This window comes from Varanus komodoensis, unplaced genomic scaffold (assembly GCF_004798865.1).
Source record: "Varanus komodoensis strain SLA01 unplaced genomic scaffold, ASM479886v1 scaffold403, whole genome shotgun sequence".
Classification (NCBI taxonomy): domain Eukaryota; kingdom Metazoa; phylum Chordata; class Lepidosauria; order Squamata; family Varanidae; genus Varanus; species Varanus komodoensis.
Genome location: NW_025335946.1, coordinates 1 through 12,500, shown reverse-complemented (window position 1 = coordinate 12,500; position 12,500 = coordinate 1). Strand labels below are relative to the sequence as shown.

The following is a 12,500-nucleotide window of genomic DNA, read 5'->3' as shown; positions in this document are numbered from 1 at the left end:
CTGCCTCCGCGTGGCTGGGGCTGGCTCGCTCTCGCGCGATCTGCTCGGGTCTCGGCTCTCCGTCTTCCGCTTCAGGTGCGCCCGGGAGCGCCGTGCCCCCGGCTGCGAGATGCACTCGGACGATGTGAGTTGGGGCGGATTGCGGGGCCGTCGAGCACGCGAGTGGGTGGTGAAATAGGCGGGCGGGCGAGCGTGGCCGGTTCCGTCCGGCCGCTCCGGGTTGAGCTGAGTGTGCCGCCTCTTCCGCTTTCTCTACTCGCTCGATTTCTTCAGCACGTGGGAAAAGCTAGTTGCGCGTACCTTACTGACGAGCAAGGATCATCAGAGTTTCGGAACCTGCTTTCAGTATCCAGCAGTCAGCTCATTCAGGGTGTTTGTATGTTAGAAAAGGTGCCCTGGAGAATGTGCAGAGTACCGCCAGTTTATCAAAAAGGATTTTTGCATCTTCGCAGTGATGAGCATAGGAACTGCCAATGAAGTCCTTTCCAGTTGTGGGCTGTAATACAACGAAACGTGGAAAAATCATGGGGTGGATAGGTATAGTTCTGCAAGGCAATATAAACGATGGCATTCACTTTCACAAGTTGTCGTGGTGGGACATATTTATGGAAGAGAGGGTTGCCTATGGCTACTAGTCCTGATGGTTATATGCCACCCTCAGAATCAGGCCTTTCACCTATCTGTACTGGTTGCTGGGGAACATGGGTTGGAAGATGGGGGTTGCACTCACGACCTTCTGGGACCTTTTGGGAGCCGCTTAACCACTGTGTGAACTGAATGCTGGACTAGCTGGACCCTTGATATGATGCAGCAGGGCTTTTCTTATTTGCTTGCGAAAACGAGGAAGCGTGAGGGACAACGCTGTGTGTTTCTCTGTTATTCCTCCCAATGGAATTCGTTGATTCGCTGCTTCTTTTAAAAGATTGATCAGCTTCCATTAAGAGGACTTCCAGGTATTACAAATTCTCAGTTATAGGGACTGTTTGCATGCAAATCTGTGCAGGTATTAGGATCTCCGCTGAAGGTTCTCCTCCAGAAGTCACTGAGTCTAGAAGTGAGATAGGTAAAAGTCATTTTTAGGGTGGCAGCCCATTTATGGAATTCCCTCTCTGGAGCGCTCCATGTGATCACTTTGTTGTTGCTTTTTCAACACCAGGTGAAAGTCTTTTTATTTGTCTAAGCAGTGCTTCAAATGATATTCTGTTTATTATAATCTTGGAGGTAATTTGTATCTGCCAACTTAACTCTTCTGTTCACGTAGCATTTTCTGCTTCATTGTTATTAATACTGCATTGTAATGTTTGGATTGTTTTGATTACTTTCCTGATGCTTGACACTTTGTGAACTTGGCCATGTTGAAAAGCAAGATCGAAAGCACAGAAATAATGAAATCTTAAATTAGGATCATTATGCTTGTCACGGTGAAGAGACACATGAGCAGATGGGGTTGCTGCTGTTGTGGAGCCCTCATCTTCACTCTCTGATCCTCTGACGCTTTGTTCATCGTAGAAATTAAAAGTTGCTTTGCAGATTGCCAGGCATTCTAGTTTTAGCATTGGGACAGATTCCCGCCGCTTGAGACTGTAATTGGATTCATTAGAACATAGCTTTGTGGTTTGCACATGAGAATTCGTGAGCCAACTTCAAGATTCCCATGTCTCTGCTGCAAGTTAAACCTTTGTGATGTCCCTGAACTTAAAAGTGCATTGAATTGCCAACACAGTATTTTCTTTTTTCAGGTTGTTTGGGATACTCTTGGCAACAAGCAGTTCTGCTCATTTAAGATCAAGTAGGTATTCATGCTCCCCCCTGGTCTCAGTCTCTCTGTACTGAATTGAAGGATTTGCCAAATCAATGATTGTAGTAGTGCTAGATTCAGAGCCCCAGGCAAAAGGGCCTCATTGGAACATGATTACATGAGTTTTCAGCTTCCAGGAGGAAGCATTGTTTTAAAGCAATCAAAACAAATCTGTTTGCAACAAATTGGAGCATTTTCTATCTTCTGGAAACGGTTCGTGGTTAAGGTATTTATCATGGCTGACCTCAGGAGACACACGTTTTGCTCCAGTTGGTTCTTTTACATGGACAAATCAAACTTTAATTCAGTGGTCTGGATCCAGACAGCAGAGTCCTGCACATGATGACTTAGAAATAAGCCTCTTTTAATTCAGTGGGACTTAACTCTGAGGTAATTTCACATAGGATTGTAGTCTAAGTTAGTTGAATTTATAGCCATTGTAATGATGGGGACAAGTTTGTTGTGACTTTGTTTCCAGTGATTTCAGTGAGAACTCAGCTGAGCTAACTCAGTGCTGTCTTATGCAAGTCAATTCAGATGTCCTACAGCCTGTTCTCCTAGGTGAATTCACATCAGATTGCAACCTTTTCTGGTTCTAATCCAGTGCATTTAATAGAGAGGTGGGGATTTAGCACCATGTATTTTGAGTGCATACTTGTGTTTGTTTTATTACATTCATAGAAACAGAGAGAGTCAGAAGGGGTCTCCCGGGCCATCTAGTCTGACCTCTGGCTCCAGCCGGCTCCACTCATGACATGCCTACCGTGTGCGTTCAGATACCGTTTTAAGCAAGGGTATTTTCTGAAGGTGCAATTAATGCAACTGAAATAAAAATAAGCAAACAGGCCTGCTTGTTCTTGACTTTCGGGCAGTTCAGTTGTTTTCTGAGCCCGCTTTTAAACAGGGACGTCACTTGAGGTACAGTTCTCTCAGTGGCAACTCCAATGCAAGATTTTGAGGCAGGTGAATTTCCTTGCCCCCTGGGCTAAAAATCATAAATATATACATTTAAGACAAATGTGCCACATCAGTAGCTGGAGGTTTGAATCAGCCCTTTGTCAGGTCATTTATTTTGTATTCATCGTCTTAGGGTATAATTTCTTAGGATGTGGGCCTAACAGAATGCAGGAGTCACACATCACAAAAAACTTGGGTATCTCACTGTCATCTGAACCCTTATGAAAATGTTCTCAAGGCTTGTGAGTTTAGGGCAAGCCTGTGTACAATCTTGCTCCTTTGTGGCTTCAGCTGAATTCTTCCAGAGGCATTCCTATGGTTTCCATAGTCAGAACTTAGAATGAATGGATTAGAATGAATCAAGTTCTCTATGTCAAAGGTACTGAATGGGTCATTTTGGATCTCTTCTTTGCAGAACAAAAACACAGAGCTTTTGCCGGAATGAATTTAACGTCACGGGCCTTTGCAACCGGTCCTCCTGCCCCTTGGCAAACAGCCAGTATGCTACCATCAAGGAAGAGAAAGGTAAGGGTCTTGGCCAGACTCCTTAGCATCAGATCCAGTGTTGATGCATCTATTTGGAGTGATGGAAAATATGTGGCCATTTAGGCATGTACTGCTTGAATATCGGTGTTTTAAGTTCTGACCACATCCTATGTTCTGGAAGGTAGCCCCTGAAATTGCCCTGTGAAGTGAAAGAGGTACAGCCCCCCTGTAGCCGAGGGTCAAAAAACAGCCCAAGTTAAAATCAAAGGTGAAGGTCTTGCAATGAAGGTGCTGTTTATACCTCTTATTAAAGCTTCTTACATACTGCTTGATAGTGTAAGGCATCTGAATGGCTTACATAAGACACACCTGAAATTCAGTATAAAAGGCAGTATAAAACCAGTGTGTGATAGGAACAGCTTCCATTCAGCTGGGAAGGTGGTGCTCTAGTTCTTTCTGAACACTGGTCTGTCGCCTTTGCAGAATCTGGCTGCTGCAGACCCGGCAATGACTCCTACCCAATTCCGTGCTGCTTCTCTTTCAGGCCAGTGCTACCTTTACATGAAGACCATTGAACGTTCTGCCTTCCCCAACCGGCTGTGGGAACGGGTAAGCTCCCTTCCAGACGTGTTAGGGTAGTGTGAATGCGTTTTTGTGTATGTTGTGTTCCGATTTTATTTGCCATTTGGTGCTGGTTGTTGCTGCTCCGGATTATGGCAGAGGGTGATGAGAATTTAAAGGATATGGACACAGGGTGCCAATGTAAGAGTGGATCTGATTCTTTACCTTCTCTGCCTTTGCTTATTTGGCAGTGCACAATCTGAATTAGTTTTCATATTTGAGCGCCTGTTTGATGTATGCCGATACCTTGCCGTTTTTCCTAGGGTGGCTTAATTTAATTTTCACAACAGGCCTGTGAAGTAGGCTGAGAGTCAATGATTGGCTCTAAATCTCTTCATGGCTGTATGGCAACTAGAACTTGGACATTTGTTCATTTAAAGCATTTATATATCATGTGATTAGCATAATGCTCCCAATACAGTTGACATAGTATATTCTGAGTCCAAAACTCTAAACACTATGTGCACTCGGCTTTCAAGAGATGTGTGTTTAAAACACATTAATTTGACCTGTTCCCCCTCCCACTGAATTAATATTACTATTTGAAAATCTTGCCGGAAGATCTTTAAAAGCAAGTAACTTAAAAATAATTAGCCTGTGGGCAGCAGTGCCTTAATCAGGAAGGCTGCAACTCAAGCTAAAATAGAAAATTGTCAGTGCAATCCTATGTATTCTACTCAGAAATAAGTCCTGTTAAATCTGGTGGGCTTAATTGCAAGTAAATATATCCTTTACAGCCATTAAGTAGTTTTAGCATCTTATCACAAGATGGCAGCATAGATGCAGATGTCAAACACAGAATCGGTAAAGCCTCAGCAGTATTCCAGGGCTTATGACTATTTGGTCAGTTCCAGCAATTGATAAGAAAACCAAGTTCCAGCTTTATAAGACAATTGTGGTACTAACAGTGATCTATGCCAGTGAAATATGGGCAATAGTGTCATGCACAGCACATAAGCTCAGTGTTTAATAACTGTGGCATCTCTTCTTGTGGCTTCAAGAGACCCATCAGAAGCCTTGGTCTGCTCCTTGAGCTGTAGGGACAAATAATGGATGTAAGGAGCTTCCCGTGGTTTTATGAAAGGAACTAAAAATCAGTCAGTCAGTCTCGTGCTGCCTTTACAATGGGTAGAAATTCTGGTACCTTCCCTCTCTTTTGTGCTATAACTCACATCAGCCCCAGCCAGCATGGCTCAACAGGGATTATACAAGTAGTTTGAAACACCTGGTTGTCTGTTTCTGCTTCATCGAAATTGGTGGAATCAGCTACTTTTGGAACATGTAGAGTTCTACATGCCCCATCTCGTCCAAGGAATTGGAAGGGGGCCCCCATCCCCAAGTGTGCATTTTGTTGCTTTCCCCCCCTCCTCTTGGGGTGCCCACATGCTGGACTACCTGGGACTTTGACAGTCCTCCTCAGCGCTGTTGCAGACGTCTTGCCTTCCCATTTCTGGCAGGTCCGGCTGAGCAAGAACTATGAGAAGGCGCTGGAGGAGATCGATGAGAACCTGATCTACTGGCCCCGCTTCATCCGGCACAAATGCAAGCAGCGCTTCACCAAGATCACACAGTACCTGATCCGAATCCGCAAGCTGACCCTCAAGAGACAGTAAGTCACGGTGCTTCTGCGGATGGCTTTTTCTGCAGGATTTTCTTTGTTCGTTTGTTGGCCTTTCTGCAGATTTGGGAACATAGAAACATAGACTTGCACGGATGGGATCTGAAGGCTGCAGAGGTGCTCAAGAGGAAACGGGATTCTGATGAGGCAGTGGCAGGACTTGTCAGTATCCTTGCTGATGCAAAATGCCAGCTCTGGGGACCTGGGAGCCCCGGCACCCCTCCACCACTAAGCCCCGCTGTGTCCTTTCTGGCTAGGGCCAAATGCTGCGCACTCGCAGATCGAGCCTGGCATGGCTAAGGGGCACTTAGAGCAACTGTGTTCTGGCTGCTTGAACCTGCTTCACTGAGCACTTCTCCCTTGCAGGAGGAAGCTTGTTCCATTGAACCAAAAAGTGGAAAGGCGTGAGAAGAGGCGAGAGGTAACATGCCCGTTTGAACCAATGGCTCCTCCCCCCAGCAGTTCGTCTTGCACTTGGAGTCTGGCATTAGCGGGTGGCCACCTTAGGCAGCGGGCCCAGCAGGCCTCGTCACCAGTGCCTACTGGGAGGTGGTGGTGGTGGGGGGGGCTTCCCTTCGCTGTTCCTCCCTGCCCAGCTCAGATCAACATCTGGCAGCACCATGTGTGGACCAAACATTTTTGTTTGCCACAGTTATCCAGAGCAATGCCAGGTCCAGGGCATTGTGGGAGATTAAAATGGCAGCTCCTAGTTCCAGTTGCCCTGGAGACTAACCAGCACCGATCAGAGTGCCGCTCCTGACCCCTGCCAGGGGCGCCCCTCTAGATGGCATGATGCTTGTGGTCACACTGTGGTCCAGAACAGTAGAGTTGGAAGGAGCTATGAAGGCCATGGGGTCCAACCCCCTGCCCATTGTTTGGGCCACCACATGCGGGGGTGGGGGGCAATTAAGGTGACATAAGGAAGAGAAACAAAGGGAGAAAAAATGTTAGGGACCTCCCACTTGACCTCCTCCACCTAACTCCTGTTTGCTCTCCCTGTTGCTTGCTCCCTGGCAGCTTGGCTGCTTATATCCCAGAGGCCCTAGACCAGGTGGGGCAGCTTTCTTGAAATGCACGAGGGAATGAGAGGAAAGCTTGAATCTCATTTTTGTTCTTGGTTCTGCCAGGAAAAAGCCCTGATTGCAGCTCAGCTAGACAACGCGATTGAAAAAGAATTGTTGGAGAGGCTCAAGCAGGACACGGTACGGTTTTTTAAACTAGCACATGGCATTCATGTGGGGCTAGAGGATGCTGGGTGTTTCTATAAAAGTAGTGCTTAAAAGGAAATGACACTCAAAAACCTGCCTGTTGTTGTTGTTTTGTCTCTGCTGTTCCTAAGCAGCACCTTTGTGGCTGCTGTGAAAAAAGACAGATGCCTTGTTGGACATAGTTAGGAGAGGAATGGAAAATAAAACTGGCATGATCTTGCTGCCCTTGTACACAGGCATGCTGTGACTGCCCCCAGAATACTGTGTGTCGTTCTGGTCACTGCACCTCAGGAAGGCTGCTGTAGGAAGAAGATCAGAAAAGGGTGACTGAAAAGTTCAAGGGGCCGGAGCAGTTCCTCTGAACATGCTAGCTGATGCCTGCTTGCTTGCAGTTAACCTAGGAACAGTAACGTTCCTCACAGACCCAGTTCACCCATCGTGGCTAGTTCCCAATTTGTTTAACTCAGGAAGTGAGGGAGGGTGCATGGGAGTGAGCGGGCTGCCTCTTGCTTGCTTGTCCACCTCACTATCAATGAACAACCTAGGGATGCCCACTTCTTGGGTTGTTTTGTGGCATCTGGGCCTGGAACCGTGGGTTGTTTAGGAATTAACTCAGCATTAATCCAGGAATTGTCTATGGTTCTTGGTTGGGTTAACTCTGGGTTGTTTAACCCATAAACCATCCAGAATATCCAGGTTTGGATATGATGAAACTACTCTGGATCAGAGCATCCTGAGGTGGTTAGTTGAAAGCAGAAATAAATGGGCGGGAAGTAGGGCACTCCCTTGCTCTCCTGCCAGTTTGTAGGTTAAACAACCCAGAAATTTGTCATGGTGCATAGTGCAGGTACATGAGGAAAGGCAGCAATGTCTGGGACTGTTCAGTTTGGAAAACAGGCGAGTACGAGATGTGATAGAGCTGTATGAAATTGAGCATGGTCTGTGGAGGGAGCGGACAGGTAGAAGTTTTGGGCTCATTTCATGAAGCTGGATGGTGGGAGGTTCTGGAAAAATGAAAGGAAGCACTTCTTCAGCAAATTCAGGGGAACTCAGCCTCTTAGTCCTGATGGCTATATTTGCCTACTGTTTTGGGGAAAGCCAGTCGCTGGGGAGCATGAGCGGGAGGTGGTTGTTGGTGTTTTGTCGTCCTCATGGGCTTTCACGGGCAGCCAGGTGGCCACTGTGAGCAGAAGGCTGGAGCACCTGTCCTCTGCTCTGCTGCAACAGAGCGCCTCCTTCGTTTTCTGGCGCCTAGGTGAATCAGGAGGGGAGGGGCATGAGAGGAGTTTCCCTGTGCTGCAGGCCTTTTAGGATATCGTCTGAATAATTTTCTGGAGTTCTCTGGCTCGGCAAGGGGATTTGTTTGGGAGTCTGTGTAATCTGGGGCTATCTAATAATGTTTTGCTTCTTGGCATGCTCTCTCCAGTATGGTGATATATACAACTTCCCCATCCATGCGTTTGACAAAGCTCTGGAACAGCAGGATGTTGAGAGTGAAAGTGACTCAGACACAGAGAAGAAGGAAGAAGAGGATGATGATGAAGTAATGCTTTTGAAATTGTCTTGATGTTATTCTCCAGAAGGGCACAGCTGACTGTCAATATTTATTTTATTATTAACTGTTACCACCATATCTGCTAAAAAATAATCAGAGCTTTGCATATTAGTAAGAAAAAATGTGCTTACAGATCTTGCAAGGCATTCCAGTTGACCATCTTGTGTATTCTTGCCATACAACAATTTAGTAAGCACCTCTGTTGCAAATGCCTTCTGACTTTCCCAAGATGTCTTCCTGCAGAAGTATTATCATAGCTTCCTGATATTAATCTTACCGGCCGAGTGTTCAGCGTTCGTGCGATTAGGATGCTAGCTCAAAAAATGCCCTTCTGCACATGGGACGTCACTTCCATAAATGTCTCATTTTTTGTGACGGACCCTCAGATGTAGATGAGTTGTGTTGAGGGAAATTCAGGCTTCTCATTTCACTCTAGCCTGAAGGGTACATCCATTTGTGCTTATTTCCCCAAATGTCTGATATTACTGATTGATGACTGGAAACGACAGAAGGGTCAGTCATAGAGACTGGGAAGGAGGTCTCTTCCCTGGCACCCTTCCTCCCATTTTCTCTTTGCTCTGTTTTCACTGCAGGATTTGAACAAGAGGGAGTTTGTGGAGGTAGATGAGAGTGATCTCAGTGATTTTGAGGTAAGCTCAAAAAAGGTAGACATCGGAACATGATTTGTGATTAGGGAAAAGGCGGCTGGGGCTGACTGGGGAGCCTCACAAGGCCAAATACAGCTTGAGATGCTAGGGACTGAAATGGATATTTTTCCACATCTTACTCGGACCTCTCGACTTCCCCTTTGTTCTTCCTTGTGTTAAGTTTTCGTATTGTAAGTTCCTTGTGGCTACAACCTATCATCTTGCATATTGTATGAAGCCATGTGATGGTATGATAGGAGAATAAATAATTCTTGATTTTGGGGATGGGAAGGGGGATACTTCCTTGCCGTTTGGGCAGCTGAAAACTGGATACTTCCTGCAATGATGTAGAGAAACCGTGTGCTCAGCTTGCTATGCCCATCTCAACCACAGTAATTCCAGTAAAATAGATTTAGACCTGTTGCCACTAACCCAGTGTCCTAGGCTAGTTGATAGGGCTAGGAGATGCTGAGAGTCAGGTCCAGCAGATGGAGTAAGCTGCTTTCGAGTCTGGGCCCCGCTACCTCTGGGACCCATAGCCACATTTAGGAATGTGCTGTGGGCACCACCAAGAATGGCTTCCACAGAGGATGTAGCTGGTTCCATAATGGCTGCTATGGGAGCCTGGCCAAGGTAGGTGGTGGCAGCAGGGGAGGGAAAGACCAAGGCTGGAAGGGGAAGCAAGATCACCCAGCTCCATGTTTTTATTTAGTTTTCCTTTTTTGGATGGCTGGGGAGTGGAGAGCTTGTTAGATGCCGCGGGAGTTACCCAAGGATGTTGTGCTGGAGACCCCGGTACTCTGTCTTTTGCAAGAGAGTACACAAGGGCAAAGACATTGCTGGGATTACTCCTGTTGTTTTCTCCTTCCAGGATATGGATAAACTGGCAACAAGCAGTGAAGAGGAGGGAGAAGAGGAGACTACATCCAACAAAGAGGAAGAGTGGGAACAGCAGCCGAAGTCCAAGGGCAAGGCTCCCCTGAAGGGCCCCGTGAGGAGGAAACGAGCTTACGTAGAAGTAGAATACGAGCAGGAAACAGAACCCCTGTCTAAATCGAAAGTGATGTGACTCTTCCCATGGTTTGAGAACTCTTTGCTGAACATGATTTGAGTGCCTGTGGATCTTGGCAGCGGTTGGTTCTGCAGCCCCCAAGACTGAAGACAAGCACCTGCAGATATTGAGCTGGGTTAAAACGCCAGGCACTGATACTGACACACTGATACGCCTTTCATCTATTATTTTTTAGTCTATTTTTGCATACCGACAATTACGATATTTATAGTCCAAGCTTGGGAGCAAAGATGGCTGGATTTAAAAAAAGAGCGTATAGCTTTATTGACTTTGTAAGCTGCTTTTGTGGGTATAAAAGTGGCATATAAATAAGTACACCAGAACAATTCACTTGTTCTTTTGGGAGTGGGGGGGGGGGTGACAACTCTTTTTGAGTAATGGTAAACAGAACTTCAACTACAGGAGGGCAGACATGGTGGAGTTGGATGGGTGCCTCAGAAGCTGGAGAACTGCTTCTTCCTACCTTTGAATACAGTCTTTATTCAACTTCTCTCTCGAGCTCTGGGGAAGACTGTTTTGCAGAGTCCTCTTGTACTTTCCACAGGTATTCCTTGAGGTGCTCATCTGGACAACTGTGGTGGACTCCTTGCAGTAGGACCTGGGATGGAAGGGAAGGGGGCAAATCAAATGGAGTCGTCAGCTTTCCAGAAAGACCTTTTACTCTCTCAGCCAACCCAGTGACGGCTCCCCAAAGCCAACTACTGTATAGCAAGCCAGTCTGCCTAGCTGCACTTCCCTGTGTCACTCTTCACGTCTCAGGCCGAGGTCCCTGCCCAGCTGGACGTGCTGCACGTGAAGTACTGTCCCGAGAGTAGTATTATTCAGAATGAGGGCTGTTCATATCCATGCATTTCAAGAGATGATGCTCGCCTTGACAGCTTGCCTAGCTGCTGTCCACATTAAAATATTAAGAGGCCAGATTGGGGTCCTCATCCTTTCTAGGTTGGCAGGTAGGGCTGAAACATTCTCGTGCTGTGGGCACTCTTACAAAATGGCTATGGGGGTTGCCTGCTCATTTCGAAACTGGCTGCCATGGTGTGCCTGGCTGGTCACAGGACTCTAATTTCCTAAAAGACAAACACAGGAGACGGGAAGAATAACCTGCACACCACCTGGCCTGCACTGGCGCTTCAGCTGTCTGCTCTCTCGTTTGCTTTTGCACTACATCGCAGGCCTGCCTTGCCTTGGGGGTACAGGGCCCTCCTTTGCTCTTGCTCACCTTGACTTGTCCGTGGGAAGCATGGTCCAGCAAAAGGAGGCACTCGGTGGCTCCTTGGAGCAGCTCTGCCTTCACTGGCTCAGGGGTGGCGCTCCTGTCTGTAGCCACATCCCACATCATTCTCAGCAAAGCCTTAAGGAGCTCAGGGAGACGGCAGGCCATCCTACAGCAAGGAAATGGCGCACATGTCAGTCTGATGGGGAAGCTACTGTTCTGGAGCCAACCCAGTCCCAGGAGGACTGTGTGGGGGTGGGCAGTGAGCAGGAATAAGTTTTGGAGCTCTGGAGTAAAGCTGCACCTCAATACAGAGAGGCAGTCCAACTCCTAGGGCCTTTACAGTACCTGGGCCATGCGTGCTGTATGGTGCGCTTCAGAGTGTCTAACACTGCCAATCTAGCAGCTTCCTCGGGTCCATCAGGAACCTCCAGGTATCCCACAATCACCTGCTGCAGCTTCTTCAGGTGACGGGTGATCCGGATGCCATGCCTCTCAAAGAGAAATGGTTGAGGGTTATAACCTTTGCACTAACAGTGGGCTATTTGTGGGCAAAATGCAGGACGAGGACAGCAGTGCCATCTCACCTCTCTACAAAGGCAGGCAGGTTCCTGGCATAGACTCTCCGCAAGGAGAGTCGGTGCTCCACTTCCATGTGGGTCAGGATCAGCTGGAGTACCTCATCAGATGGGGACACACGTGTCGGAGTGTGGGACAGCCTCTGGGGGGCCTTCTCCAGAACCGGCAGCAGGTCCAGCATACACGGCAGCACCACCTGTTGGAGCGACGAGAAGAGATGGGTCTCTGACTGTGGGTCATGAGGCCCCCTTGCAGTCCTCCACTCTCCCATGAAACTCACAGGGCCAGTTTCTCAGTCTTTCTCCTGACCTAACCTACTGCACAGGGCTCTAATGGCGAAAGGCTATCGTTTTTAGTGGAGGGTATTGTAGCTCACAGGGTTTGCGTGCAGCACAGGAGGTCCCAGGGTCAATCTGCAGCATCTCGAAGCAGGCCTGGGAAACAGCCCTGCCCGAAACAAAAGCAGATACCAGTAAATGCAAAGCAGGGCTGGAAAATCTTTCAGATGATTTTGGACTACAACTACAATTGTTCCTGATCATGTCTGGGGAAGAAAGCAGGTGGAGTCCAAAAACATTGGGAGGGAGACAGGTTTCTTGTCTTCTGTTATGGGCAACACTGGACTAAATAAACCTACGTATGGTGTGACTTAGAAACAGTGAGTCAGAAGAGGTCTCCCAGGCCATCTAGTCTGACCCCCAGCTCCAGCCTGCTCTGCTCATGACATGCCTACCATGTGCATGTGA

The 12,500-nt window shown here is 47.5% G+C and overlaps 2 protein-coding genes across 5 annotated transcripts; one reads left to right on the top strand and one right to left on the bottom strand.

The window, feature by feature from the left end:
• Positions 1 to 10,288, top strand: MAK16 (MAK16 homolog). Its single transcript, XM_044443029.1, has 10 exons — positions 1 to 124; positions 1,740 to 1,789; positions 3,171 to 3,280; positions 3,786 to 3,850; positions 5,320 to 5,471; positions 5,847 to 5,901; positions 6,608 to 6,682; positions 8,115 to 8,231; positions 8,837 to 8,893; positions 9,762 to 10,288. Exons 1-10 carry the CDS (start codon positions 110 to 112, stop codon positions 9,957 to 9,959), a joined length of 894 nt encoding a protein of 297 aa, XP_044298964.1. The 5' UTR covers positions 1 to 109; the 3' UTR covers positions 9,960 to 10,288.
• LOC123029754 (TELO2-interacting protein 2-like) lies at positions 1,797 to 12,420 on the bottom strand. Of its 4 annotated transcripts, none has more exons than XR_006415980.1 (6): positions 11,763 to 12,420; positions 11,524 to 11,667; positions 11,182 to 11,344; positions 10,426 to 10,560; positions 5,258 to 5,537; positions 1,797 to 4,896 (listed from the first exon to the last, which is right to left on the bottom strand). XR_006415980.1 is itself a non-coding variant. In XM_044443031.1 (5 exons), exons 1-4 carry the CDS (start codon positions 12,023 to 12,025, stop codon positions 10,441 to 10,443), a joined length of 690 nt encoding a protein of 229 aa, XP_044298966.1. In that variant the 5' UTR covers positions 12,026 to 12,420; the 3' UTR covers positions 4,904 to 5,537; positions 10,426 to 10,440. The 4 variants fall into 4 exon arrangements, 2 of the variants coding, with proteins under 2 accessions (XP_044298966.1, XP_044298967.1); XR_006415981.1 differs by having other exon boundaries at positions 5,437 to 5,537; XM_044443031.1 differs by lacking the exon at positions 1,797 to 4,896 and having other exon boundaries at positions 4,904 to 5,537.
• Positions 12,421 to 12,500: the final 80 nt, after the last annotated feature.